The sequence below is a fragment of the Sylvia atricapilla genome, chromosome 1 (assembly GCF_009819655.1).
Source record: "Sylvia atricapilla isolate bSylAtr1 chromosome 1, bSylAtr1.pri, whole genome shotgun sequence".
Taxonomy (NCBI): Eukaryota; Metazoa; Chordata; class Aves; order Passeriformes; family Sylviidae; genus Sylvia; species Sylvia atricapilla.
The window spans coordinates 139,848,378-139,873,273 of record NC_089140.1 but is presented as its reverse complement, the minus strand read 5'-3'; the positions used below and the strand labels follow the sequence as shown (position 1 = coordinate 139,873,273).

Here is a 24,896-nt window from a genome sequence, read left to right as displayed (position 1 = left end):
TGGTGACTAGAAAAAGATTTGCATGGTCCTGAGCCCTTTATTATGCTGACTGCTCTCAACTCACTCAGTTTTCTTCTCCCCACCCTGATTTCCCATTCAGCACCACATCCAGTGAGGGGAAATGAAATGCAGTGCTGCTTTGTGCATTTTAGTAATCATCAATCCTGCCCCTAAAATGCTCGTACTATGCATTGCTCTACTGAAGTTAGAATACAAGCAAGAGCAAGTGAGCTTGCTCACCAGCCCTGACTGAATATGTCAACCCATGTATTATTTTCTCAGGAATTTTCTTAAGGAGACTGGTTTAAAACAAAAACACAGTGATTTAATGTTACATTTATAAAAGCACGTTTCAAAAAGCTGTAAGTGCTCAGCTCATAGCTGCAGCTGTTAAGGGCTTTGTAACTACAAACATGTAAAATATTTCTGTCGGTTTCCACACATCAGTAACTATAATAGATGATAAACTTCAGTTAAAAGAGCCTCAAAGCATCTTTTATTGCTCATTTCCTCATTGCTCTCCAAGGAGCTTGACAAGAGATAACTATCCCTTTTTATCCCTTAGACTTCAAGAAATGACACAGCCCAGAATAAATTCCGACCATTTTGTTGGTCAGGATGTGGCGATCTAAAAACCACAGAACTAATACTTAAATAAAGCAACACTCAAATGAAAAGAAGCCCTCCCTCAACCAATTTTAAATATTTAAGTATTACAGCAGTAAGCATTTCTTGTTGAGTATTTCAATTTCCCACCATTGCAAACAGCAGCTCATGGAAGCAGGGATAGCAGAAAAGGCACCTCTGTCTTTCTGTGGGTTTTCCATGGGGCATACAGAAGGTTTAACCAAATCCAGGTGCTCCCATAAAAAGATAAACTTCAAGTCTGGGCTTACAGTTGAACAAAAATGATCTGGGAACATGTTATTTAAAGAAGTTTGCAAAGATTTGTCATGCCATTTATCATCGGACTGAAGATGGCAAGAAGAGGGGATAATAATTTGTTACCGTAACGTTTACAGGACAAAATCAGGATTGTGCTGTACTTGGAACTGTACAGCCCTTCCTCCCCCTCACTGGTAATTGCTCTTTCCTCCACAGCAATCACTGGCTGCCTGCCCCTCCTCGGTCTTGCCAAGCTGCCCTGCAGATGTACATCCACACCCCTTGATTTTCCTGCTGGGACAACTGCCTGCTGGCCAAACCAAAGCCCCTTTCCTTGCAGGGGCTGCCTGTACCAGGGCTGGTCAGCTGAGCTGCTGTTGATCAGAAGCTGAGATGAGGATGACTGAGATGAGGAGACTGGCTGCAGGCATGGGTGTGGAATTGCATAACTACCTTAAAGCCAACCATGAAATAAAAACGTTGCATACCTATCACTAATTCTTTGTTAGTTCTGTCTCAGGGTGACCTTAATATTTATAAATGCTACAGGAAAGTTCTTAGAGGATAGGCAGCTAGCCTAGATCCTTGGATATTCACATGCTGCTTGCACTGTAGGCTTTAGTTAACTCTCCCTGTGGAGCCAAGCCTTGATTGCCAGGCTTTTTTGATAGTAATATATTAAAAATAATTTTAAAGTGTTCTTTCTTTTTCTAGGCACGCTTTTTAGAAGGGTGTTGTGAAAGTTTATGAAGAGCTGGAAATTCCTCCTGTAGACTTTGAGTTAAGTGATTGTAGCTAAAACAACCTTTAAATTTATAGATGCAATGAGCGTAACAGTTCATCTTTGGTACAAAATAAGTAACAGCCATGCACAGTCAACAGATAATGTATCTCAGAACAGTGGGCTAAGACCATGGTTACATGGCCACATTAATTTGAGAGAAATTTTTAAAAAACCTGTCCAGATGAAGAGGAATACAGCTGCCATGAGGCAGTGTGGCTGGGGATGGCGGGGTGACCTTCCATACCAGAAAATGTGCCCCACTCCAGCAGCTGTGGGGTGAGGTGCTAATTCTCAAGGGATTTATCATTTACATTTTAGTGCCAATATCAGCGTCAGGAATCCACTCTGCTTTTTTATTTGTCTGTTTGATTGACTGTGGGGCTTTAGTGGTTTTTCGGTGTTGTGTTTGCTTGTTAACTACTCTAAGAAAGTAAAAATGCTACTAAAATTGCAGATCAAATAGGTACAAAGGCAATCAATGTTACAAAATATATAGGCCTGAAATTTTCAAATTCAAGGCTAGATTATGCAGCGACACAGTAAAGATAGTGGCAAAAATACTGTTTCTCAGCAGTACTGATACTTCACTCCATCATCTAGGCAGCAGTGGGAATATTCAGGGCTAAATGCAAAGCACAAAGTCTATGCCAGTATACACAAGTTTTCTTATTCAACAGCAACAAGGTCAAACAAAGAAAAAGGTTTGATGGGCTGTTTGCTACTGATAGCAGCTCTGGCATCAGCAATTAACAGCATAAAGAGATGTTTAAAACACTGCCATCAATTAATTTCCACTGAAGGGGTGAATATTACTGTACACATGGCAACTGTATGAAGGAAAACATTAAAAAATGCTGGAGAGAGTGTGAAATCCATTCTTGCATTAATCTTTTCACTCTGGAGGAGGCAGGATTTCACTCCTGGACTCTGTGTGGATCTGAAACAGATTTCTAGCAGCTGACAGCTCAAAGCAGGCCCACATTCTGCAGCAAAGCACATCCCTTTGAGACCAAGGTAGTTCAGAAGTTATTAGCACATTGCACAGAAACAAGCCATTGTTGGGAAAGCTGTGTCTGAAACGAGGCTGGCTCAGTCATCCAGCATGAGACAGACTGGATTTAACCCTTTGCTCTGTTCATCATTTGTATCCACAGTGATTTACCTACACTTAGATAGTTTGGGACACGCTTCCTTGACTACTATTTCTTTTTTTTTTTTTTATCTGATGTGAAACCAAAGTCACACAGATAATTTTTACTTTAAGACAAACCATTCCCAAAATGCATGAAGAAATGTATTGTTGTCTGTTTAGTCTCTTAAAAAACCAAACAAACATATTAGCATCAAGTAAAAATGATGAATTAGGGCAAAAGTAGGAGTTATTTTCAACCCTGGAAAGTTCTTCATCAATTTTCCTAAGAACAAAAATAAAAACTTCTAAGTAAAACTTCTTTCAGAGCTGTTCAAACAAAAGTATATTTTGACTAGTTTATAGAGTAGAATTCATACCAGAACTGACAATATAACTATTTCAAAAAGAAAAGTGTATCCCAATGGTAACGTTTTTGCTTTTCTTCTCGGTAATGAAAATTAAAATTAAATCCATTACAGAGACAGCCTGCTTACATTTCACTTACACAGATACCCTCAATAATTATAAATAAATGCTTTTTTAATGTCCTACTAATCCGGCAGAGACAAGGATTAGCTGGGAGGTTTGAATAGCTCAAACTTATAATTGTTTCATTACGGTATTCTGAAATTCACTGTGATCTTCCAGAGGAAAGTCCTCCACATGTGGTTAGCAAACCCATCTGTTTTCTGTGTGCATGAGAGACCCACAAGATCCTGATTTCTATTAAATATCAGGCCACGCTGTCAGTAAGAACCCTCCCTTATGGGCACCCATGAAATCAGGGCTGAAGGGTTAACACTTTGCAATTGTCAGTGACCTGGAGATGTCATCAGCAGGATACTCAACAAATCAAACTTTTCACATTTTAGATACTTTTGAAAGCTCTTGGCCAGTTCTAAAGTTGAAAACTTACTGGTTCATTCCTGTGGTATTGGCCACAACCCTCACCTGGGAAGGTTACTAAACTCCTGAAACTGAGAAGGAAAAAAAAAATAAAAGAAATATATTTATACAGGCTTTACTACTGCTTGTTTCAAGAGTCAATACAGCTGCTTTGGCTTTTCTTGTCTTGCTGACAGATTTCAGCAAAACTTGGGCAAGGCTTAGGTGCTACAAGAACATAACATCTGAAACACAGCTTTCCAGTTTTTCACAAGAAGGAAGGGGACATCCAAGCTTCCAACATTTTAAAAGAAGAAGTGTCTTTCCAATGGGATCCTTTCCCCCTTGCACAACCCTTGCTCCTCTTCAGATGCTAGGAACCATTCCTCCCAGTCCTGCTTCCCAAGCACCAGTGTCCTCTAAGCAGACAAAAATCAAGGTGTTGTTTTTTAAAATCTAATTTAAATATGAAATGTGAGGGAGTTGAGAAATGAGTGAAAGTAAACACTTCCATTTAATGCTGTTATTTTGTCACAAAGGAACAAAGAACTACATCGTTTGTACTTTTCACTGCTGTTACCAACTAGAAAAGAGCTATTTACAAGTGGATAACCACACGGGTTTGCCTTGCCAGTTGTTAAATATCTTGAATAAATCTTCCCAGCCAATTACTATATCATCACCTTCTACCTCACACACCACATCATAGCTTTGTATACAAAAGCCTGAGTAACGACACCCTTAGTGACAATGAGGTTTCTCTCTCTTTAGGGTGTAAAAAGATAATTTTACTTTTAAAAGAAATACGGAAAAAAGTGTTTGCTTATTAAAAGCTGGATCAGTAATCTGACTTGGAATCTCACAACTATTTCTGCTCACAGAAAGGGATACACTCAACCTGAATTGCCAAGGAGTCTGTGGATCCAGATATCTTGGTGCCTGCAGTCCCAAGAGGTGCTCCTGTCCCTTTGTGCTGGCTCCAGAGGCAGCACACCAAAGCCAGGCACCCCTCCCTTTTCATCCTTTTCATCCCATGCCAGCAAAAATAAATAAATGAAAGGACTTGTCTCCAGGCAAACTAAGTTCCTTGATGTGCCTGACATGAATGGAGGATGGAGGCAAGAGATACATATGTGGTTGGAGGCAAAGGGAAAGAGGGAGATGAAAAGGAAGTGAAGATTGATAGATCTAGTAAATTGCAGCCTTGAGTCTTCAGATAACTTTAAGTCTCAGTGAAATCAATGGCAAGATGGATGTACCTGCATTTATGCCATTTTAATAGGTCACCCATTGCCATAAAGCAAAGTAATCCCCATGCTCAGCAAAGAGCCCAGGCTACAGAGATGCTGAATGTGGTACCACAGAAGAGCCTAAGACCTGAGACTAACTTCTACATAAACACAAACACAGGCAGCACTGAATTTTTTTGCTCTCACTCTGCTAAGCTTTACACTATCACAAAGGAATGAGGAAAAGAGATGAAAATCAGAGGTCCTAAAACTTATGTTTCCAGTTAGATTTTTATCTTTCTTTCTTTTTTTTTAAGAGTTCATGCAAACTTGATAGGATTAAAAAAAAAAAAAAAAAAAAAAAAGCAGCAAAGCTGGAACCTCACCATTCACAACCACACAACCAACTGCATGTTGCTGGAAGGTTAAAAAATCATACCATGGCCTTTCCTCTATAACTGAGGTTACTGGATGGAACAGAATAAATTGCAGATGTCTGTTCAGTTCTGTAAATATCTTCAGCGAAAGTGTAATTGGCTGTAGAGTGGGTGGTGTGGGAGTAGGCAAGTATCCAGGCTTTGCATAAAAAAGATTTGTCTCTTGAGAGATGTGTTTCTTGTTCATTCTTTACACCAGTGTGAAGCTGGCCCACTGTTCCATCAGGGGATTAGAAACTTGGTACCAGCAGAGCACAGTACAACTCATAGCACAGAAATTTACAGAATTAAAATATTAAGTTCATATTAAAATACAAGAGCAGAGTGGTGTGGATGGTTTGCCTGAGTGAGGCTTCATTACATACGTATTACATATTTCTTTTATTTTTTAAAAAGAGGCTGAATTTTTTATAATATTCCAAACAAGTTGGTCTCCAACTTAAAAAAAAAAAAAAAAAAAAAAAGGGAATTAAACAACATAATCTATAAACTGCATAATACAAAAAAAAAAGTAATAAAGTAATATCTATTTTATAACATAATACAGTATGTCACATAATATAAAACATCATAGATTTTCAAGGGCTTCATGATTGGTTCAGACAGTCTCTCCCTCCCTTCCTCCCTTCCAAATGATGGGGATCTGTGGGAATTCAAGTCCTTTTTTCTTCATCAGGAAGAGAATTAAACAGTTGCTGAACAAACTCTACAAACAGAGTGGGCAAATTAGAGGAGCAAAAGAGCTGACCCAAGAGCCCATGAGGACAACTCTTGCTTTGGAGAGTGAGTCCTTTGGGCTGCACAAGTCTCAACTCTGCAAGTGGTGGAGTTTTGCTCTAGGTCGACTGAGTGGTCAGGCAAACACTGACACAGCTCACAGGAATTATTAATTAATTTACAGGTAAATTAATGCTACCTGTACATATCTGGAGAGTAATAGCACAATAATGTAATACCCTGAAATGCAACCCATCCATAAATATGGAGTAGGGGAATATAGGTCACTGCTTTCCATGGCCCTAATTGGGAATTGGTGTGTAAAATCACTGACTTAATGTGAGTCCCAGCGAGAAATACCCACAGGTAAATCTGGGCCAGGCTGGGCCACATCAGGAAAGCAAACCAGTGACTGCATGTCTAACTTTATAAGCGTTTTTATTGTATAGTGCCATTTGATACCTACCACAGTTCAGAACCGTTCTGAAAATGTTAAATAACTCGGATGACTAAAGATGGCTCTGGGTAAAATACTGCATCAGTGTCAGAAGAACACAGAGTCTAAGCTTAGAAATCATGTCTTTTAATGCTTGGGTTGACCTTTTGGTGTCTTTTGTTTTCTGGTATCTCTGTAACTAAACTATGTTTGCTAAAACAAAACCGCACATAATGAATAAAGAACTTTAAAATGATGTATCAATTTACTTACATGGTCAAATATAATTATGCTGAACTGCAGTTCATTTAAGTCCCATATTGGTTAAAAACAGTCACTAAGTGCCAGCAAGGGAATTACAGGGGCAGACAGACTCATGCAAGGCACCCTCTGCACCCTCTGGTATCCAGCGTGTCATGAGCAGGAACAGTCTGCGCTGTTTGAGACAAACAGCTGCTCTCTGTTTGCACAGACAAAAGTGCAATTGTTTTTCCATGTGTTTGGCTAGCTAAACAGAGCCTTGGCTTTAATGCAACGTGCTTCCCGAGTCCTTTGCTTATACCATGAAAGGAAGTCACTTTGTGTCTTGAGCAGCAACAAGAAAAGAGACGAAGAGACGGAGAAGTGCAGGCTGCAGAGCAGCAGCTGGGCAGCGGTAGCATTCTTGAAGTGCTCAGGGCAGAGAGCTGAGATAGCCATGGACTTGTAAAACCAACAGCATCTGAAGAACTCTCCAAGGCACCAAATGAAATGAGTACTGCAACTAAATCAAGTAATACAAAACATTTTTGATCCTGAGTTGAGAGGAAAAGTAGTTCAAAATGACAGCTTTTTGCTGTACTGGCCTGTAATTCTACGTCTTTTTTACAGACACTTGGGGTAACTTTTTCAAGATTTCAGGCACTCTATAGATCACAGTATAGATGACAGTACTCTTTTTAGAGAGCCTGGACTACCTGGGAGTGACCTGCAGTGGCCTATGACAGCTCGAGCATGGGCAAGATCCCAGCTGTTCTGTCAGGCACTAGTTCTTGACATTCAATGGCCTGTAGACCACACAGGAACTTGGAAGTTGAAACACAAGCACAGCCCTCTCTTGCAGTGCTGCTGTCTCTCCTTCTGAATGGTTACAACTGTAAGATTCCAGAAAAAATCAAGAAAACTTTTTCATAAAGGCAGGGTGTTCAGATATCTGGGTTATCCTGTCATACAACACCACTTACTTGAAAAGAATTTTTAAACTATTATTTATTAAAATAATGTGACTAAATTTAGGAAGTCCACTGATATCCAATAATGAAGCTGTAGAAATTTTTGTTTACATTTTTTGGTGTTTTTTTAAATTTATTTTTATTTCCTATTGATGAGAAGGAGCCAACATACAGACATGAGTACAGGGGGGTCACTTGTTGCCAACAGCATTAGGTGACTGACCTACAAACAAGTTCAATTCTAATGTCAACTACACTGCTGTGAATGCAGAAAAAAGAGCTCTGAGGTATTATGAAACTTGCTGTACTCACATAAGGTTTCAGTTGTTGTAAAGAGAAAATAAGTTATTTTATTGCCCAGTAAAACTCTCTCTGTTAAAAGAGTCTTTAGGAAAAATCACACAGAGGCCTTGGAAACCTAATACAGCTCTGCAAGCCAAAATTCAGGTCTGGGATAAGCAAGTAAAACCTTGTTAAATCTGTGTCCTGTAAGTTCGGTGGGGGGAAGATGTTAAAGGCAAAATTCAGACTCAAAATGTTCAACTCGTTATTTTTATATTTCACCTGGGAATTCCCACTTGTCTTAATTCCTTTCTCTATAGTGAATACCAAGGATCCTGTTGTTCAAAACCAGGTCTGACAATCATAAAAAGAATCTTTCTCTGTTTTCTTTTGTGTGTGCAGTTTGCAGTTCACATCCTGCTGACGTGACGTTTGTGTCAATGTTCCCAACTGCATGGGAGAGAGTCTTTCCCCTCATACCTCAGCGTGTGACTCTTCACACGCCAAGTTTTGATTTCTTTATCACAGAACAGTTCCAGATAGTCACAGTAAGCACCTGGTCTCTAGTACAAGGGCTGATTTTTCAGTCAATTTTATGTCCACTGGCTCAGAAAAACAGGCTCATGATCCACTGAAGCAAGCACAGTCCCACACCCAACCACCTACTGGTGGCTGTGCACTTTGAGGCTTGTGCACAAGGGTGGGGTTCACTTAACCTTCCAAAATAACTTCAGAAGTTCTGCAGCCTCAGCACAAATTGCTTAAAAAAACCTTTATCCTTATACAACTCTCTGGACAAAGAAGCAAGGCTTCTTTGAAAAGAAACCAGAAAAAAGTAGAGATCCACCAAAAAAAGTAGGCATGCAGGATGAAATTCTGACATGTCAGAAGGTAATAGGAGCTTTATCATGGCTTTAAAAGAACTAAAAATCCACAATTAAGAGTCTAATGATTTATTAGTGAAAAATGGAAGCTAATGGAAATTTTTGTAAAGATCAGCTCACACTGGAATATGATAGCACTGGAAATAGAAAGTGTCTGCAGAGTAGTTACAATCTGGGCAGGGGTGGCAGGGTGGGATGTCACAAAGAAAGTATCTGGAGTTATAACAAACACAAATTTCAGGAGGGGGAGAAGGATGGCTTAGAAAGAGGAAAGCTGTACAAAATGACATTTGAAACCTGAAGAGCTTTAACATTGCTGCATGGGAGTCACTGGAACTAGTCCGCAAATCCTCTGCTGAGACTGGAAAACCTGGACCTTATGCTGTGAACCACAGCTTCCACAAGGAAACAAAGAAACTTTAGCAAACTTATCTGCACAGGTACCAAAATGGATTTACTCATCAAATATTTTGGTAATGTTTGAGAACATGTCAGATTTTCTGGCATTTCCCATCTCTATTTAAACCCAAACCACTTCACAAGAATCCTGGCGGGAAAAAAAAATGGTCAGTATTGCACAGAAGGTTTATGACAGGAAAAAGAGGAGAATCCAAATCCAAACTGTGACTTCCTTTTGGCCACCATGGGGCAGGTTCACCAGCAGCCCAATGGAACAGTGTCTCTAAGAGTCTCCTGACACAGAGGTTCAACAATGACAGGGGCTACCACATAGAGGAGGAATAAAATGGACAGATTAGCTGGTGCAGTGAAGGGGCAGAAGAGAGATATCCAATCCTGCATTGGGACTACGAAAACTGCGGAAAAAACTTTCATTATTTCAATCAATCTACCGTGCTAATGCAAAGGATGGTCAAAGACATTAAGATTTTGTTGTAGCATTTGTAGTAGCCTGTAATGAAAACAAAGGAGAAATTAGCCAAATCTTGTCTTCTTCTGGCAACTCAACAAAGTTCTGGCAGTGACACACAATGCAGCTTTCAAAACCATGTTTTTCTTCAGTTAGAGAAACCTCTACTTTGTTGAGAGGGCTGAATTCACAAAACTCTCAGACAAGAGGAGATGGGTGCAATGCAGTTTTATGCCCAGTCCTCACAGAATCATGTTACTGTGATAATTTTCATGGCATTAATCCCAGTATAGCTGGAGTAACATGGTTTTAGGTTAGGTCCAACATATGTAGGATGGTAAAAAGGTTCACTCTAAAGAATTGGGAACTACTCATTGAGTTTAATTAAAAACACACAGGGAAAGTGGAAACCTTGGGACAGTTAGGGAGGCATCACCACAGCTCACCAGCAAACTACTTGAGCAAATGACGACCACAGACCAAGAAGAGAAGGCAGACACAGAGCAGGAACACATTCATTCACTGATCAGGAAAGCACGGTGAGTGCTAAACATGTTAAAAAGTTGTCAAGCACAACCAGATAAGAACTCATTTTTCATGTTGATGGCAGAGCTGAGTATTTTCACACTCACAAATATTTGATCCCTTCCAACTTCTGTTGAATCATTATGCTACTGACTAGCACAGCCTTACTAATTTTTTCTTTATAGTATTTTTGAAAGATTTCCACTAAGGATTAAATAAATAATAATGCAACCGCCATCCAAATTGTTCAACATTATGTTCACCACTGCTGTGCTCTTAACATGTCCTAATGTCCTGGTCCTGCACCTGAGGAGGAACAACCCCATGCACCAGTACAGGTTGGGGGCCAACCTGCTGGAAAGCAGCTCTGCAGGGAAGGACCTGGGGATTCTGGTGGACAACAAACTGTCCATAAGCAGCAGCGTGTCCCTGTGGCCAAGAAGGGCAGTGGTATCCTGGGATGCATTAGGAAAAGCATTGCCAGCAGTTCAAGGGAGGTGATCCTGCCTCTCTACTCTGCCCTAGCGAGGCACATCTGGAGTGCTGTCTGGTTCTGGGCCCCTCAGTACAAGAGAGACATGGAAAAAATGGAGTGGGTCCAGTGGAGGGCTACAAAGGCAGTCAAAGGTCTGGAAAATCTCTCTCACAATGAAGGGTTGAGGGAGCTGAGCCTGTTAAGCCTCAAGAAGAGATGACTGAAAGAGAACCTCATTAATGTCTATCTAAACAGAGGACACCAAGAAGACGGGCGAGGCACTTATCAGTGATTCCAAGCAATAGGACAGGAGGCAGTGTGCAAAAACTGAAGCAGAGGAAGCTCCACTTGAACAAAAGAAGGACTTCTTTAATGTGCAGTGATTTTGCATTAAAACAGATTGACCAGGGAGGCTATGGAATCCCCTTACAGGATGGGCCTGGTCCTGTGCCATGTGCTCTAGGATGATGCTGCTTGAGCTGGGAGGTTGGACCAGATGACCCCCTGTGGTCCCTTCCAACATGACCCATTCTTTGATTCTGTAATGTAATAAGCACTCTTCTCAAGCATGATCTCAATGATGTTTGAGGCTAATGCTACCCTACTCGGTTCACTCTCCAATCTCCATGATGGACAATAGCATATAAAATCTGAGGTCCTGGTTACTGATGCATAAAGTGAAAGACAGAGTTTAAAAATCTTTGAATTTTCTTTGGTTTTGCAACGCCAGACTGATTTAATGGTAAAAAATTAGATTTTATTAAAATTAGATTTTTCTAAAGTCATAAGTGCTTCTACATTTCTCTGTGGAGAAGAATGGACCTTTATATTATAGTTTCTAATGAAATACTATCAGAAAATGAAGCACTTACAGAGATGTGTTTGAAACTTATATATACATTTATATTTAAGCCCTACAGCAGTGGTATTCATTGTGGGTAGTGCTATGCATGTTTAGCTCTGCTGCTTCTCTATTTATGGACAAGCTATGAAAGCAGTTTGTCAGCAACTTTTTCTGAGTGTTCACATTACCAAATACATCCATTCTCAACTCACTCTAATGTAATTATCGAATTCAGCAGTGAGCTGATAACACAGTAAAAGGAAAATCCCAACCTGCCTCAGTGTTTTCATGCTGTAATTGAAAACAGATGGCAACTTGTGTAATTTATGCTTTTCTACAATCAGTAACATGTTGGTATAAGATAAGAATTCTAAGACTGAATTGCATCTGCTTCAACAACACCATATGCTAGTGCATAGCATAAATATTTATTCAAGCCTACTCCATCTTCTCATTTAAAGCTCAGTTTCACGAAAAAATGAAAGTACCCTTCAGACACCTTCAATTAGCACTGAAGCATTCCTGGAGTGCTTTGAAGGGCTAGAGGCCCAGCATCAAACACTGAGGTATCCTCTTTTTCCTAAACTTCATGGAGAGGGTTCAATGAAGGCATGTACTTTGTGCCTTATTGATACAATATAAATCCCACTAGGGTGCCTTTAGGAGTTACAAAGAGGTTTCTCCTCTACAATATCCATGCTTCTCTACCTTTCCTACTATTGGACTTGGGATACTTTTTCCTGGGAGAAGGGTTTTTTTAAGGATTTTGAGACTGAGTTATCTTGCTTGCCAAACAGTTATGCAATCCTCATGTTTGAGGTCAGGTTGGCAAGGACCATCAATTGGGTTTTGTGTTTCTCTGCAGCTTGATGTACGTTCAACTTCACAAGAGTCTCGCTGTTCAAATTTCTTCCAATTGCAGGAATATAAGGCATTGGCAATTCCTCTGACATCACATGGTTTTGGATTGGTTTTCAACCCACTTATAATGGACATTTATAATGTGTGCCTTTTAGTCTTCCACATTACAAGTCTATAATATGTTGTTACTGTGGCAGTACTTGAATTCTTTGGACTAATCAGATAGTACAGATGTTCCTTTGATTGCATGAAATGGGCTTGATAAAGTGACATCCATCGGCTTCTTGACACAGTGGCAACTCAGTTACACTTGAGAGCTGGTTCTAATTCTGCTGCTGAAATCATTTGAGAAACAGGACCTGAAATAATCATTTGTGAATGCAGAAGACAAATGCACAGGCAGAAAATTTATAAAGCTGGTCTCCTCCCTGCACCAGCATTTAGAGATCAGGAGAGCAGAACCATGCTGAAAGGGTCCTGGCTGCACATGACAGTTCCCAAGCTGAGCTCCAAACAAAAGGCTTTAGTACCAGTGACAACACGTGGTCCTTCAAACTCCCTGCTGCTGACTCCCTGCTGCTGAAATGAAGAAGAACTAGGCTTGAAAAGCTTAAACAGCCACTGGCAATTTGCACAATTTGAGGATCTTAGGTGTAACAACTGTAAATCCTAATTTGCTAAGAATCAGTTTAAGGAATCAGCTTTCTTTTAACAGTTTGACTAGGGCACTGATTTCTCCAGCCAGTGGGATGAACAGATGATTAGAAAAATGAGTGATTATTTTGTCTCTCTTGCAAGCCTCATACTTAGCTAGGTCTGCTTGTTCTGTCACACTCTGTTGCAGTTATGTCACACTAAATAACAATGTGATGCATAATTTAAGTCACTAGTTTCAAGTCAAGTTGTAACTTTTAAAAAAAACCTTGCACCTTAAAAACAGAAATGAAGTTACAGAATAAATCAGAAAAAAAGAGAAAAAAAGACAAAAACGTTTTTACTGACAACAGCTGGCAATATTTAGCAGTGTCATCTGCAGAGAACCAGTCAATAGCGAATTTTCAGCCAGTCAATAATAAATATTAAAGCAACCTGGGAACTTCAAAATCCTGCTGTTCCTGTCTGTACTGCTGACGACAGCAGACAGCTAAACAGAGCTGCAAATAACTTAGAAGAATGCATTGCAACACTGACTCCTTTCATAGCCTCGTGTCGCCTCCAGCTCCCACTTGTTAACGCACTTACAGCAACCACTCTCCTCACAACACTGTCACAGACAAATACACTTCAGCAAATCAGGTCCAAAAATACTTTAATAAGGCTAATTGACTAAATGTTTATTGAATTACTTTTTCAGTTTCAAACCTGAAACTTCAGACTGTGAGTGGTAATCCTATTTACCAGCCCCAGAAGAAGTATCAAGTCCTAAAGCTTATAGCCTCTCACAAATCTTCAGCAGATCATGCTAGTAGGGATTTTGTCAGAAATAAATTGCCTGAAAATTCCCGCAGAGGAGGATGTCACACATAAGAAGATGGCAAGTGCTGCCACACTGAGGTGCACATGTGTGACAGAGCCCACGTGTCCCAGCTGCTCATGCCACTGTGGGTGCTCAGAGCTCTGTCCCGAGCTCATTGAGTTTTCTAATCAGACTCCCAGTTCACAGCACTTTGGAGCAGGCCAAATGCCCAGACAAACTCAAGCTGAAAGCAAGCCACCAGTAGGTCCAGCAGGTAGAATAAGCCTGCAAGGTTTACTGCTTTCTGTGATATGGGGTAGAATTTTTAATGCACAAACCAAGGTCCTACCATGAGATTGCAAGCAGCAGTCCTCTCTCAACAATAATGTCCAGCATAATGCAAAGACAGGAAAAGAGTGCTCTCCAAAATAGGCAAGTGCAAAATCACAAGCTTTACAAATAAAGACATTCTAAAAACAATTACAGTGGATGCATCTCCTTAGGAGGAAAATCCCTGCTGCTACTGCCAAGAACTTTTCTACTAACTGCAACGCCAAGGCTTGGCTCTTCTTCAAATTCTTGCCCTTTTCACCATAGCCAACTTTCCTTGTTAGCGCTTCTTTGGTGTAGCACTCTTTTTGCAGACAAAAGCCTCTTGCACCAGCCCACCAGAAGTTACCACGTCCAAAAGCCTGTTTTCAAAGTGCCCTTCCTGCAGCTTCCACACAGGGGATTGTTTAATTTCAAGGAGCTGTCATCTAAAGCCTGTCATTTGATTTCTTTAAATTTGCCAGATTGAGGAGTTCTGTAAACAGATGGATTAAGTGACATAGATTTTTAAAAAAAAATTCTAATACTGCACTATGATTTACATACTTATTGCCATGGGAACATCTAACAAAAGCCCTTATTTTCAAAGAAAAACACCATCTCTTCACTAGGCTAAAGGTATTCAGCATTTTCAAAAATGGGGCAACAATTTTTGTGCTAAAGAGAGGCTCATGTCATATACAGCTATAAACTTTTATTCTGCTCTGAAAAAACATTTCATATAAAGATAACAACTTTGAAAATAATTAGATCTGTCCTTGTGTAATCAAGACAATATATCCCAGTTTTACAACACTGTTTGTTCCTCTCAGGACAGTGAACTGTTTTGGATTCTTGATCTTGAATGGTTCAGGTAGACCTCTGCAACTCCATGGGATTACACATATGACACCATAGTGTTGTTTTCACAAGTCAGATTTCAGAATTGCTTCACTGTATTGCTAGCTTCTCTGTTCAAAGAATAAAAGGTGCTGTAAAATACTAAACTCCCAAGTTCAGGATCTAGAATATACACACACAAATTAATAAATTATTTTCAAATTTAGGCCCCTTAAATTTTAGGCAGGATCATTATTTGAAAATTATACTCTTCATATAAAAATTTTAACTGTATATTATATTTAGATGTTGTATAAAACATATTTAAAAATTCCAGTTCCCTCAGAACTCAAGGTTCTTTGCCAGCAGGATGTGTCTGGGTGGTGCATGCACCAACAAGCTCTGCAGCTGCCGTTCCCTGTCCCAGGGGTTTTGCCTACCTGTACTAAAAAAAGTTTCAAAGACAGTATATTCTTGAAAGTTCCATTAAAAAAAGAATCAGCAGGCAGAGAGCAGAAAACCCTGAACTGCACTTGCCAAGGAGGGTCCCGTGGCAGGTCTGGCACTGGGCAGCAGGCAGGATGTGCATCCCTGAAGCTGTGGCCTTCAGCTTGGTGGGTGTGAATAGACAGGTGAGAGGCAACTGGGATGAGTGTGATGGGAAAGAGAGATGAATTAGAAGGCTGGACAAAATTAACAGCAAACTGGGGTACACCTGAAACCTTCATTTGTGTTGCTGCCACACAATAAAGCATGGCATAAATGGCATTAATCTTTCTGGCCATTGGAGCAGGTGTAGCAGCTAACTTAATGTTCTTGCTTTTATCTGTACTTAACATAATACCTTGCCTTTATTTTTCTCTTTGTACAAGGCAGAGGTTAATTCACAGATATATGCAGGATGTGATCCAAGCCCACAGGTAAGTATATGGGCTCTGCATTGCAGTAGGAAAGCTTAAAGTGGAATGTGTATTTATTGATTCTTAAATCACTTATGAAGCTATTTCATCTCTTTATGGAAGTATCATCTGTTGTTTTTTCCAAATTGTATTGAATCTTAACTTTACACTGAACAATGGGCTATGTTAGCTTCACTTTCACTATGTATGTCTGACTTTGCCTGTTCCTACACAGTCAAAGTCCAAAAGGTGCATACAGTAGTTACATAAATTGGGAAGTGAAGAGGGAAGCTAAAATTGTGCAGAGTTGAAAAAAAATGAAAAAAAAAAAATCCATCAAAAAATAAGAGCACTACCACCACCAAAACCAGCCAATCACGTGAATAAAAACACACTTCAACAAGGGAAAAGGTCAAGAAAGCAGCTTGGAAAGGATAATCAAGTTTCATGTGAAAAAGAGAATTCAAGAACCTCAAGGAAAGAAGAAATGAAACAGGAGGGAATTTAAAGGCAACAGAACTCACTGTGCACAAATAGCTGAAACTGAGACAGAAAGGCACTCAACACTGGGAACAAAAGCACCTCTCCCTCCCCAAATGCAGGGAGCCCAGGATCTTCACTGAGCAGCACAAATATCCCTGGGAAATCATCCCATTTTGAGAACTCACCTTCATCCCAGCCGCGGCTGCTGGCCCACTGGGGTCCACAGCCTGGATGTGGCAGGGTTTGCTCCCCCGCACCACAAAGCCCCAGCCCACAGCATCGCCAACAATCTGGAAAGAAGAAAGGGCATGATCACTTTCAAGAAGCTCCATGAAATTCAAGGGGGCAACCTCTAAATGGTCCAAGATGTAATTTCAAACATCTTTGTACTTCCAACACAGAGCAGAGTACAGGCTGCTATGTCACTCATGGGAAAGGCTCTATCCAAATGATTCCTCTTGCTTTTAATGGAGTTTTTTTTCTTGAACTAGGAGGCTGTAAGAGCAGCCTCCAATGTAAAAATGTTTCCAATGACTAGGTTTAAAAATGTCTTTAAAGAAATGTTCTAATAATGTATATGAGTCAAATCTTTTGTCCCATCATATAGAAAGACCCTGCTACAAAACTTCAGTTTGTGTAGGTGATCCACTCCTGCAGAGCAGGAGCGCCAAGTCTGGGTGAGCTTGTATAATACAAATATTATTGCCTTTATGTAATTTTACACCCCTTTTAAGTATCATGCTGGCATAAAGACAGAATAAACAAGTGCTGAATCAGACTTGAAATTTATGAAAGTACTGATAATGGCATTTGGGATTTTAAAGTATAAACTTCAGCAAATATAAATAAGCTCTAATTATCCCATCAGAAAATATCTATTTGGATTGCCCTATGCAGAAACATAAACACGCAGAAAATAAAGATAAATACTGGAGACATACCGTAAAAGTTTTTCTAACATATGGGGCTCCAGGCATCAAGAGCTCATCAGCAGTCACAGGTCTCTTTAATACTGTGGAGGTACAGAAATGAATATTCAGTAAAAACATTCCTCTAGAGTTTCTCCTAACAAATAAGATACAGTGTTGGGATACCTTTTTGGCCCCACTTCCCATACAGGCTTTCAATTCTTGCACACTTGCTTGAAAGCAAGTAAGAGAACTAAGGAAACGCCTGCAAAATAACTCTGAGTATAAATGATGAGATCTTTGGAAAACTGGAACCTTTAATTGACAGATTTTGTTGTCTGCAACAAAATCTCCTAAACACTATCACAAAAATCAGAAGTGGCTTTTTCTGTTGAAACAAGAGACCAACCTTCCTGGCACAGCGCAGCTTTCCTTCACAGCTCACTGTGTGCTTATTTGGTGCTCTCTGTTATTTCATCTGAGTTGGGTTTGAATCACAGAATTAAAAAGAAAATCCTGCTTGAGTGAGGAATTATCTCAAGAGATTTCTGAAACTGTAGGCAACAACCTGTAACTCTCACCTTATCCAGGGACAAAGTAACCTAGAAGTGTCTGGGATCTTAAATTAAAGGAGATACCAGTAAGTTTCTGCAGGTCCCTATTGCCTTCCTATGTAATGGCATAATTTTCCTCCAAACAAATTAAATTTGAAGTTCTGCCAAATCAAATCAATATCATAATTTTTTATTTGTTCATAAATGCTTCAAAGACAAAGGACAACATAAAGATATATGCTGTTCACCCCATTTGCCTGCTTCACCTTTAATATTATAGCTGTTTTTCTATTAGTGATAAATAATTTTGATGGTGTCTTGTCTTTTCAGTCACAGGTGAGAGACAAAATTTCTCACAGATGGTATTTGAAGACATTCTTAAGTTTCTTAATGACATTCATGGGAGCAGGGAGAATTCTAGCAGACAAACCAAGATCTTTTTTTCTACTTTCCCATGCATTTTGATGAACTGTCATTTAGCCAGTGTTACACTTTGCAGAGCATGTCTGGTCAATGTGAAAAAACTGAATGATTGTGCTCATTTGACAAGTCAGAATCAGATAAATCACCCATGCAGGGCTCTCTTATGTGCCTCCCTTCATTATATCTCCAGAATTTATTTTTTTTGTTTGTTTGATGATTGTTTTTCTACATGATTGGTCAAGTCATGACCTGGGTGTTTTTTCAGTGCTGGCCTGCAAGAGAGCTCATCTGACAACAAATACACCTCTGCCTTGTATTTATTAGCACGTAGTTCGGCAAAATGCTCTGAGTCTGGATAGCAGGAAGCTACTTGTGAACAAATTCTCCTTACAGTCAGCAGAGGATGAAGAATTCCTTGTAACATTTACATCTGACAGCCTCATGTTAACCTATGCAAGCTGACATGTGGATCTGTACTTGTGCTCTGGGAGAAATAACCCTACCTTGCCAGTAACTGTATAATTCTTAAAAATCAGTCTGTTTATAAGTCCACTGCTGTCTTCTTTCAAATACAAGTCTGTTACAGCTACTCACAGTTTGAAAACTAGTCCTAAGGCAAAATTTCTTCTAAAAAATTTATGCAAGAGCAATGTCAGTCTATTCTTTTTCTTCCAGTGTTGTGTAATCAGCTGCATTAAAATAAACTTGTTCTCACTACTGACACTTCATATAAAATCAGAACCATAAATGAACTGAATAGCTGGCATACTTCAGATAACACACACATTTATGGATAGCATATGAATGCTGTTTTATCTGTCCCAGAAAATTTTCCAGGATGTAATTAATGCACTGGGAACAAAGAGCTCCCCATACAAAAGCTACTAAAGCATTTCTGGAAAATATACCTGAGAGATATTCTGCCAAACCATGATGCTGTAGTGCCCTTTATATAGAGGCAAGCCCCTTGCATGAAGGAGTGAGCATACTGGAAGGTGGTGCTAAACACCCATCAGCAACACACTCTGCGGATGCAACGGCCACCAGAACTGACAGCATTTCCTCTGCTGGGCAGCAGGTCTGCTGGAGGGGTTATGGCTTCTGAGCATATAATCCTACTGAGTCCTTCCAATTATTTTACTTCAGAGCTTCATACTGAATTCCCAGCAGAGCTTAAGCAGAGGGAAGGAAATGTGCTAAAAGGAGAGAGAGCGAAAATATCCTTCCTTTTCTGATGGCCACTCTGCACAGCAGGAATGAAATGCACTTTAGTTCACTCATCTCCAGAGTAAATGGTCAAGGTTTTGAACAGCATTTACCTAGTGCTTGAGGCACTCTCTTGTAATCACTTCAAATGCCAGCATCCCTCTGAAAGCAAAGATTACACATATCCACTGAAGCCTTACCCTGTTGTGCAATACTCCCCACACCACTGGCAGAGACTTGGTGAATTTGAAATAATAAGGAAGTCAAAGGGCAGCAGGGGCCCTGTTTGATATTCAGGGCTATTTCTGAGGGAAACAGAGAGGCTGAAACAGTATCTATCTTAGCCTGTTTTTCCCTTCCCAGATGTACAGCAAGAAACAATTTTAAGTGAACTGTGGAAGAATGGGCGTGTTTAATCTTCCGGCGTGGGATAGGAAATCCTTTCAAAAGGAAAATAAGCTTCAACATTACTTCTACCTTCTGAAACAGACCAGTGTAAGACTTAAAACAAATTAAAATATACAAACGGTCTCTGACAGGCTGAAATAGTGCTGCCTTGGTTTTTTCAGAGCCTGATGTTTTCTGAGAGGTGTTATTCCATAGCAGCTCTAGCAGTCACTGGATAGTTACACTCTTCTCTGACTTGCACCAAAGGAATGTCTCTAGGAGGAGATTTGAATTGTTTCAGAGCTTGGCAGTGAAGAGGCGAATCTAAGCCTCTGACTGCATGTCGTCCTAAGAGATAAACTGCAGCTCAAACCACAATTATGGACTTGACGCAGAGATTACTGGAGGGAGACGTCTGGTTTGTGTTCAACAAGACTTCAGGCTAGAAGATAATAGTTCCCTCTGGCCTACAAAACCTGTGACACTGTGAATTTTTAATGTATTCTTGGAAACAGAGGCTTAGGCGTGATGATAGGCATCCTTCACATTGCCTTCTCCCCACAGAGATGTCTGCACCCTGGCTGCTGTGCATGGTAATCCGTGCTGGTGCTCACCAGATTTGGGGTTGCAGAGCACAGGGGGACTGCTGCTGAGTGTCGGGCTACTGCTGAAGTACCCACTGCTGCCACAGCTGCTCATGCTGCTCCTCCGCACTGCCGACACGATCTTTATCTCCTTGGTGGGACTCACTGCAAGCAGAGAGAAAACAAAGAGAGAGGGAGCTAAGACCAGTTACTAAGCCATTTCCCTGTTTCTTTTTTTAAAACAAAACAGCAACAAGCCATGCTTTCACTGACAACACTGGGAATGGGTTAGAGTGTCCTACATCGTTAGAAGAGTCACTGCATGAGAGTAATGCTGTAACTAACAAGATGGCTGAACTGCTCCCATTGCAGTGTCTTCTAAGAGGCATTTCAATATAGGGAACCATGTTTTTCCAGTTTTCCTTTCCCTTCTTTCAGTTCTTACTAGTTATTACTGTACACAAATGCTGCAGGGCCACCTCCCCTCACTTTTAATCTTCTTGGGAACTCCCCACTGAATGTATGACAAATTACTTTGAATTTGGGTGACTTTAACCAGTTTGAACATGGACCCCAAATTTTGATACAGATACACCCCACGGCACTATAGGTTTGATAAAATGAGTGAATGGACAATCTCTGTAAACAGGGACATATAATACTCAGCCCTGGATTTTTTTCTAACACTGGAACCCCTTGTCCAAAACCTATTTTTTAAGACTCCACGGAGTCATTTTACAAACAGCAGTACAATTAATGAGTCACCTGAGAGAAAGCTGGTGTGTTTCCTGTTGTCATGGTTCTGTTTGCGCAGGCAAAATGGGCTGTCATGGCTTTCTGGCATCAAGCGAGATTTCTCGGTGAGGAGCTCCATTAATCGCCGCCGCCGGCGGAAATTCATTCTGCACTGGTAGAGTAAGTTGCTGTCCATAAAATGGTGCTTGTTGGACACTAGGAAAAGAAATAGATACAGAGTCTATGCCTGGTAGGCACAGAAATAAATCCAAGCCTACCCACATGCAACTTGTGCACTACAGGCCTTGTTGTAAGGATGCAATGCTCAGAGCTCTCCTCTTCCCCTATACAGCCTTAGAAAGAGGAGGAAGACGATCAGCTTCACACAGGGGGCTTCAACATACACTCTTTATAGCAGCAATAACAAACTAGGAATTGTAGTGGGAAATGCTGAGAAGAATCTTTTACACTTATTTAATTAATGATATGCACCTTTTATTGCCCAGTGGAAAAAGAAGTACTTTACCTCTCTGTGACAGGTTGCATAATGTTCCAGGTCTGTGCATGATTCGTCCATACGCCTCTTGCTGCTGCTGGTGGCTACAGACCAGACTTAGGTCCTTACGTCAAGTTTTGTGTAAATTCATTAGTGTAGGGCAGCCCCTGTGAGCTCTGTCCAACTACCTTGTTCAGAGCTACAGGGCAGCAAAGAATCAAGACCTGTGTATTTCCTCTGTCTTGTTCACCACAGACACTGTGTCCCAGACATTTCCTGCAGGCCACTTCCCTGCTTTACACGGATACACAAGGTTTGGGAACAGGCACCTGGCCAAAAGTCATTTCATACATAATGAACAAAAATCTTAATTGTGACCAGTATTGACACCGAGAGCAAACCCCAGCCTGCTGGTGTCAGAGCAGGAGCCCCAAGCCTACCCCTAGAGTGAAACATCACTATAACATCTATGTCTTCACTGCCACTGATGCTGTGATGAAAAATACTGGATGGAGGAGCTTTGTGCCAGGTCCTGAAAGTGTTTTGACTCCTGCAGGTCCTGACTGCAGGGAAGCTCTCTGGAGTACTCTTTGCATCAATACTGCAGCATCTAAAATAACTGCAGTCGGTGTTTGGCAGCATTTTTGTCCATTTTCACCCAGCTCCTGCCACCACGTTCCACAGAAATAATTTCCCACAGTTGACCTTTTCAATGAAGAATCCGGATCCTGGATTTTCCAAGTTTATAAATTGTATTAATTGCAATACTGAACTGTAAGAACCAGTGGGCTATAAATATCTATGTGTAAACAACAACACAGGTATGCACTAAGGTCAGTCACATTTATGAATACATGTCTCAGTCATTGGCCTCCTACTGCAGACACAGAACTTTTGCCTTGCTCTTTGCTCTGCTCAACACACGAGGTCCAAAACCCAGCAGAGTCCAATATGCTACACAAGACCCAGAGCCTGGAGCCCTGCTGGCCTGCTTTCCTTTCATTCTCATCCCTAACACAGTCTTTCTTGCTCTCATCCCTTCTGAACATCTCCCTGTGTTTCAGGCTACTCTTCATGGAACTATAGAACTACACCACACCTGACAACTTGCATTTACACATAAACTGCTAGTAAGTAATTTGATGTTTGTGAGCTGAAGAAATAACCTCAAAGAGGAAAAAGTCCTGTCCAGTCACCTTCTCCAGGGGCATCAAGTCGCCCAGACAATAAGGAGGATGCCAGTCCTAGATATGATCCTCAGGGCACTGTCTTCTATGTGGATGCAGAAACTGCCTTATATTGAGACCATCTTGCAAAGAAGCATGTCCTTTGCCTGCCTGGGTCACTGTCAGCGAGACCACTGTCTGTACAAATGGACTTCTACCTTTGGGACCCAAGGAATAATCAGTACACAGGAACCTTCTGAAGAGCATGAGCTGGTGCCCAAGCTGCCACACAAGCCATCTGCCCCAGAGTTGCATGGCTGTAAGGCATCCCTTAGATTGCCTGGTTCTGGCAAAGATCTTTGGAAGAGCCAGTGCCACTTGGCTTTGTCTGCTTCCTTTTGATGCTGAATCCATTGCGTCCTCAGGGATACAAAATGGCTTTGTTAAGTCCAATTTAGCATCACAAGTAACTGGTTACTGTGTTCTGAAACATTAAGTATTGCAGGCACACACTGCTGCTGTGCCCCCCATTTTGGACACATATCATATGCAATACTAAAAAACAGCACTTACTAACAATCACTATTTCTGAAGAACGGAAGTAGAGGAGGAGAGATTTGGCAATCTGCCTACATCCCCAAAGGATTTGCTATCAGAGGCAGAGATAGTACGTAGGTGTTTGCAGCTACCAGTTTAATTTTAAGATCACTGACATAATAAGTCAAAGTAGCAATATCTATCAATATCTTACCACATTATTAGAATAACCTAATTTAAAGGCAAAAAAAAAATTTTTAGGCCATCTTAATATCAATCTTAAAAAGGCAAGCTCTACTTATTGAGCACTATCGTAATTCAAAATCTTAAATGAAAATGGGCTCCACAAATGCTTCCTTAGAAATAGAACTGCTGTGGCCAACCATTTACAATGTAAGAAATATCAGTAGGGTTTCTGAGTCAAGTTAAATATTATGATGCCACCATTTTTAATGAAAATTATTCTGTTGTTTGTGTCATTAACTGAAGTGCTCTGACAGTACTCAGAAATAATGATAATCAGACATAAACACACACTCATGCTGCAGACATTGTCAAGCACTCTGAAATTCAAAACTTACTGACCATGAAACTAGATAATGTAAACAGAACATGTTTTAGAATAACACTACTTGTTTTTAATTAAATATTGTAATGTTTATATACTTAAAACTGCAAGGCTTAGGTTTTCCATTGAAGTCATTAATCTCAGCTATAACTACCCATAGAAGGGTAAATTTTTATACAATAAATGAGTTCTAAGTCCAATGACTGTGTGTTGGAGAACATTTGTATATGATTTACACAACAAGGGGTTTGCAGCCAAAATGCTCAGGACATGTAACATCAGTATAGAATTTGGCATGCTCCTTGACTTTCATATTTTAACCTCCTCGTTTCTAAGGATAGTTCACATACTATGTATTTGTGACATCATGTAATTTCTTACATATTTAAAAAGAAGCTGAAAATATAAATAGGAACAATATAGCTCAGACTGCCTCCTTGTGCATATATCATCAAATAGTCTCTCACCAAAATTATTATTGTGCCTCTTTTTTTTTTTTATCATCTGAATTATTCATGATTTGAGATTAAATGTCCAGGCTGAGACTCTGCCAAAGGATGAGTGCATCTGGAAAGGTGTGGAAAAAGGAATTTCCAGACCATGGATCAGAAGGAAGAGGTTGAGGAGGGGAAGGCAAATGTGGGTGCTGGCTGCCTCTGAAAGCACTCCTCAGATGCAGTGGCCGACTTTCAGCAAGAGCCAGGAGAAGCTACACATGCCCTTGTCCTTGGTAAATCACAACTCTGTACACGCTAGATGCAGAGCACACACAGAGGGTTGGGTATGTTACACTGCTGAGAGGTGAGAGGTACAGGTGCAGTCACTGGTGCTCAGTTCAACTGCTTTAGCAGCCCACACTTTGCTGCAAGCAGTAGAGCAAAGTGGGAGTG

The 24,896-nt window shown here is 40.4% G+C and overlaps 1 protein-coding gene across 8 annotated transcripts in view; it reads right to left on the bottom strand.

Annotated features, from left to right (window-relative positions):
* The window catches only part of DEPTOR (DEP domain containing MTOR interacting protein), a 76,312-nt gene that overhangs the window by 6,158 nt on the left and 45,258 nt on the right, over nucleotides 1–24,896 (bottom strand). For 6 of the 8 annotated variants that reach the window (XM_066335360.1, XM_066335378.1, XM_066335370.1 and 3 more), the window contains 4 exons: nucleotides 21,270–21,455; nucleotides 20,535–20,669; nucleotides 17,384–17,454; nucleotides 16,628–16,732 (listed from right to left, as the gene is read on the bottom strand). In XM_066335360.1, the coding sequence (XP_066191457.1) occupies nucleotides 16,628–16,732; nucleotides 17,384–17,454; nucleotides 20,535–20,669; nucleotides 21,270–21,455 (497 nt within the window). Of the gene's footprint in view, nucleotides 1–12,003; nucleotides 12,815–16,627; nucleotides 16,733–17,383; nucleotides 17,455–20,534; nucleotides 20,670–21,269; nucleotides 21,456–24,896 lie in introns of those variants that run through there. The other 2 variants (XM_066335412.1, XM_066335420.1) reach the window with 2 other exon arrangements.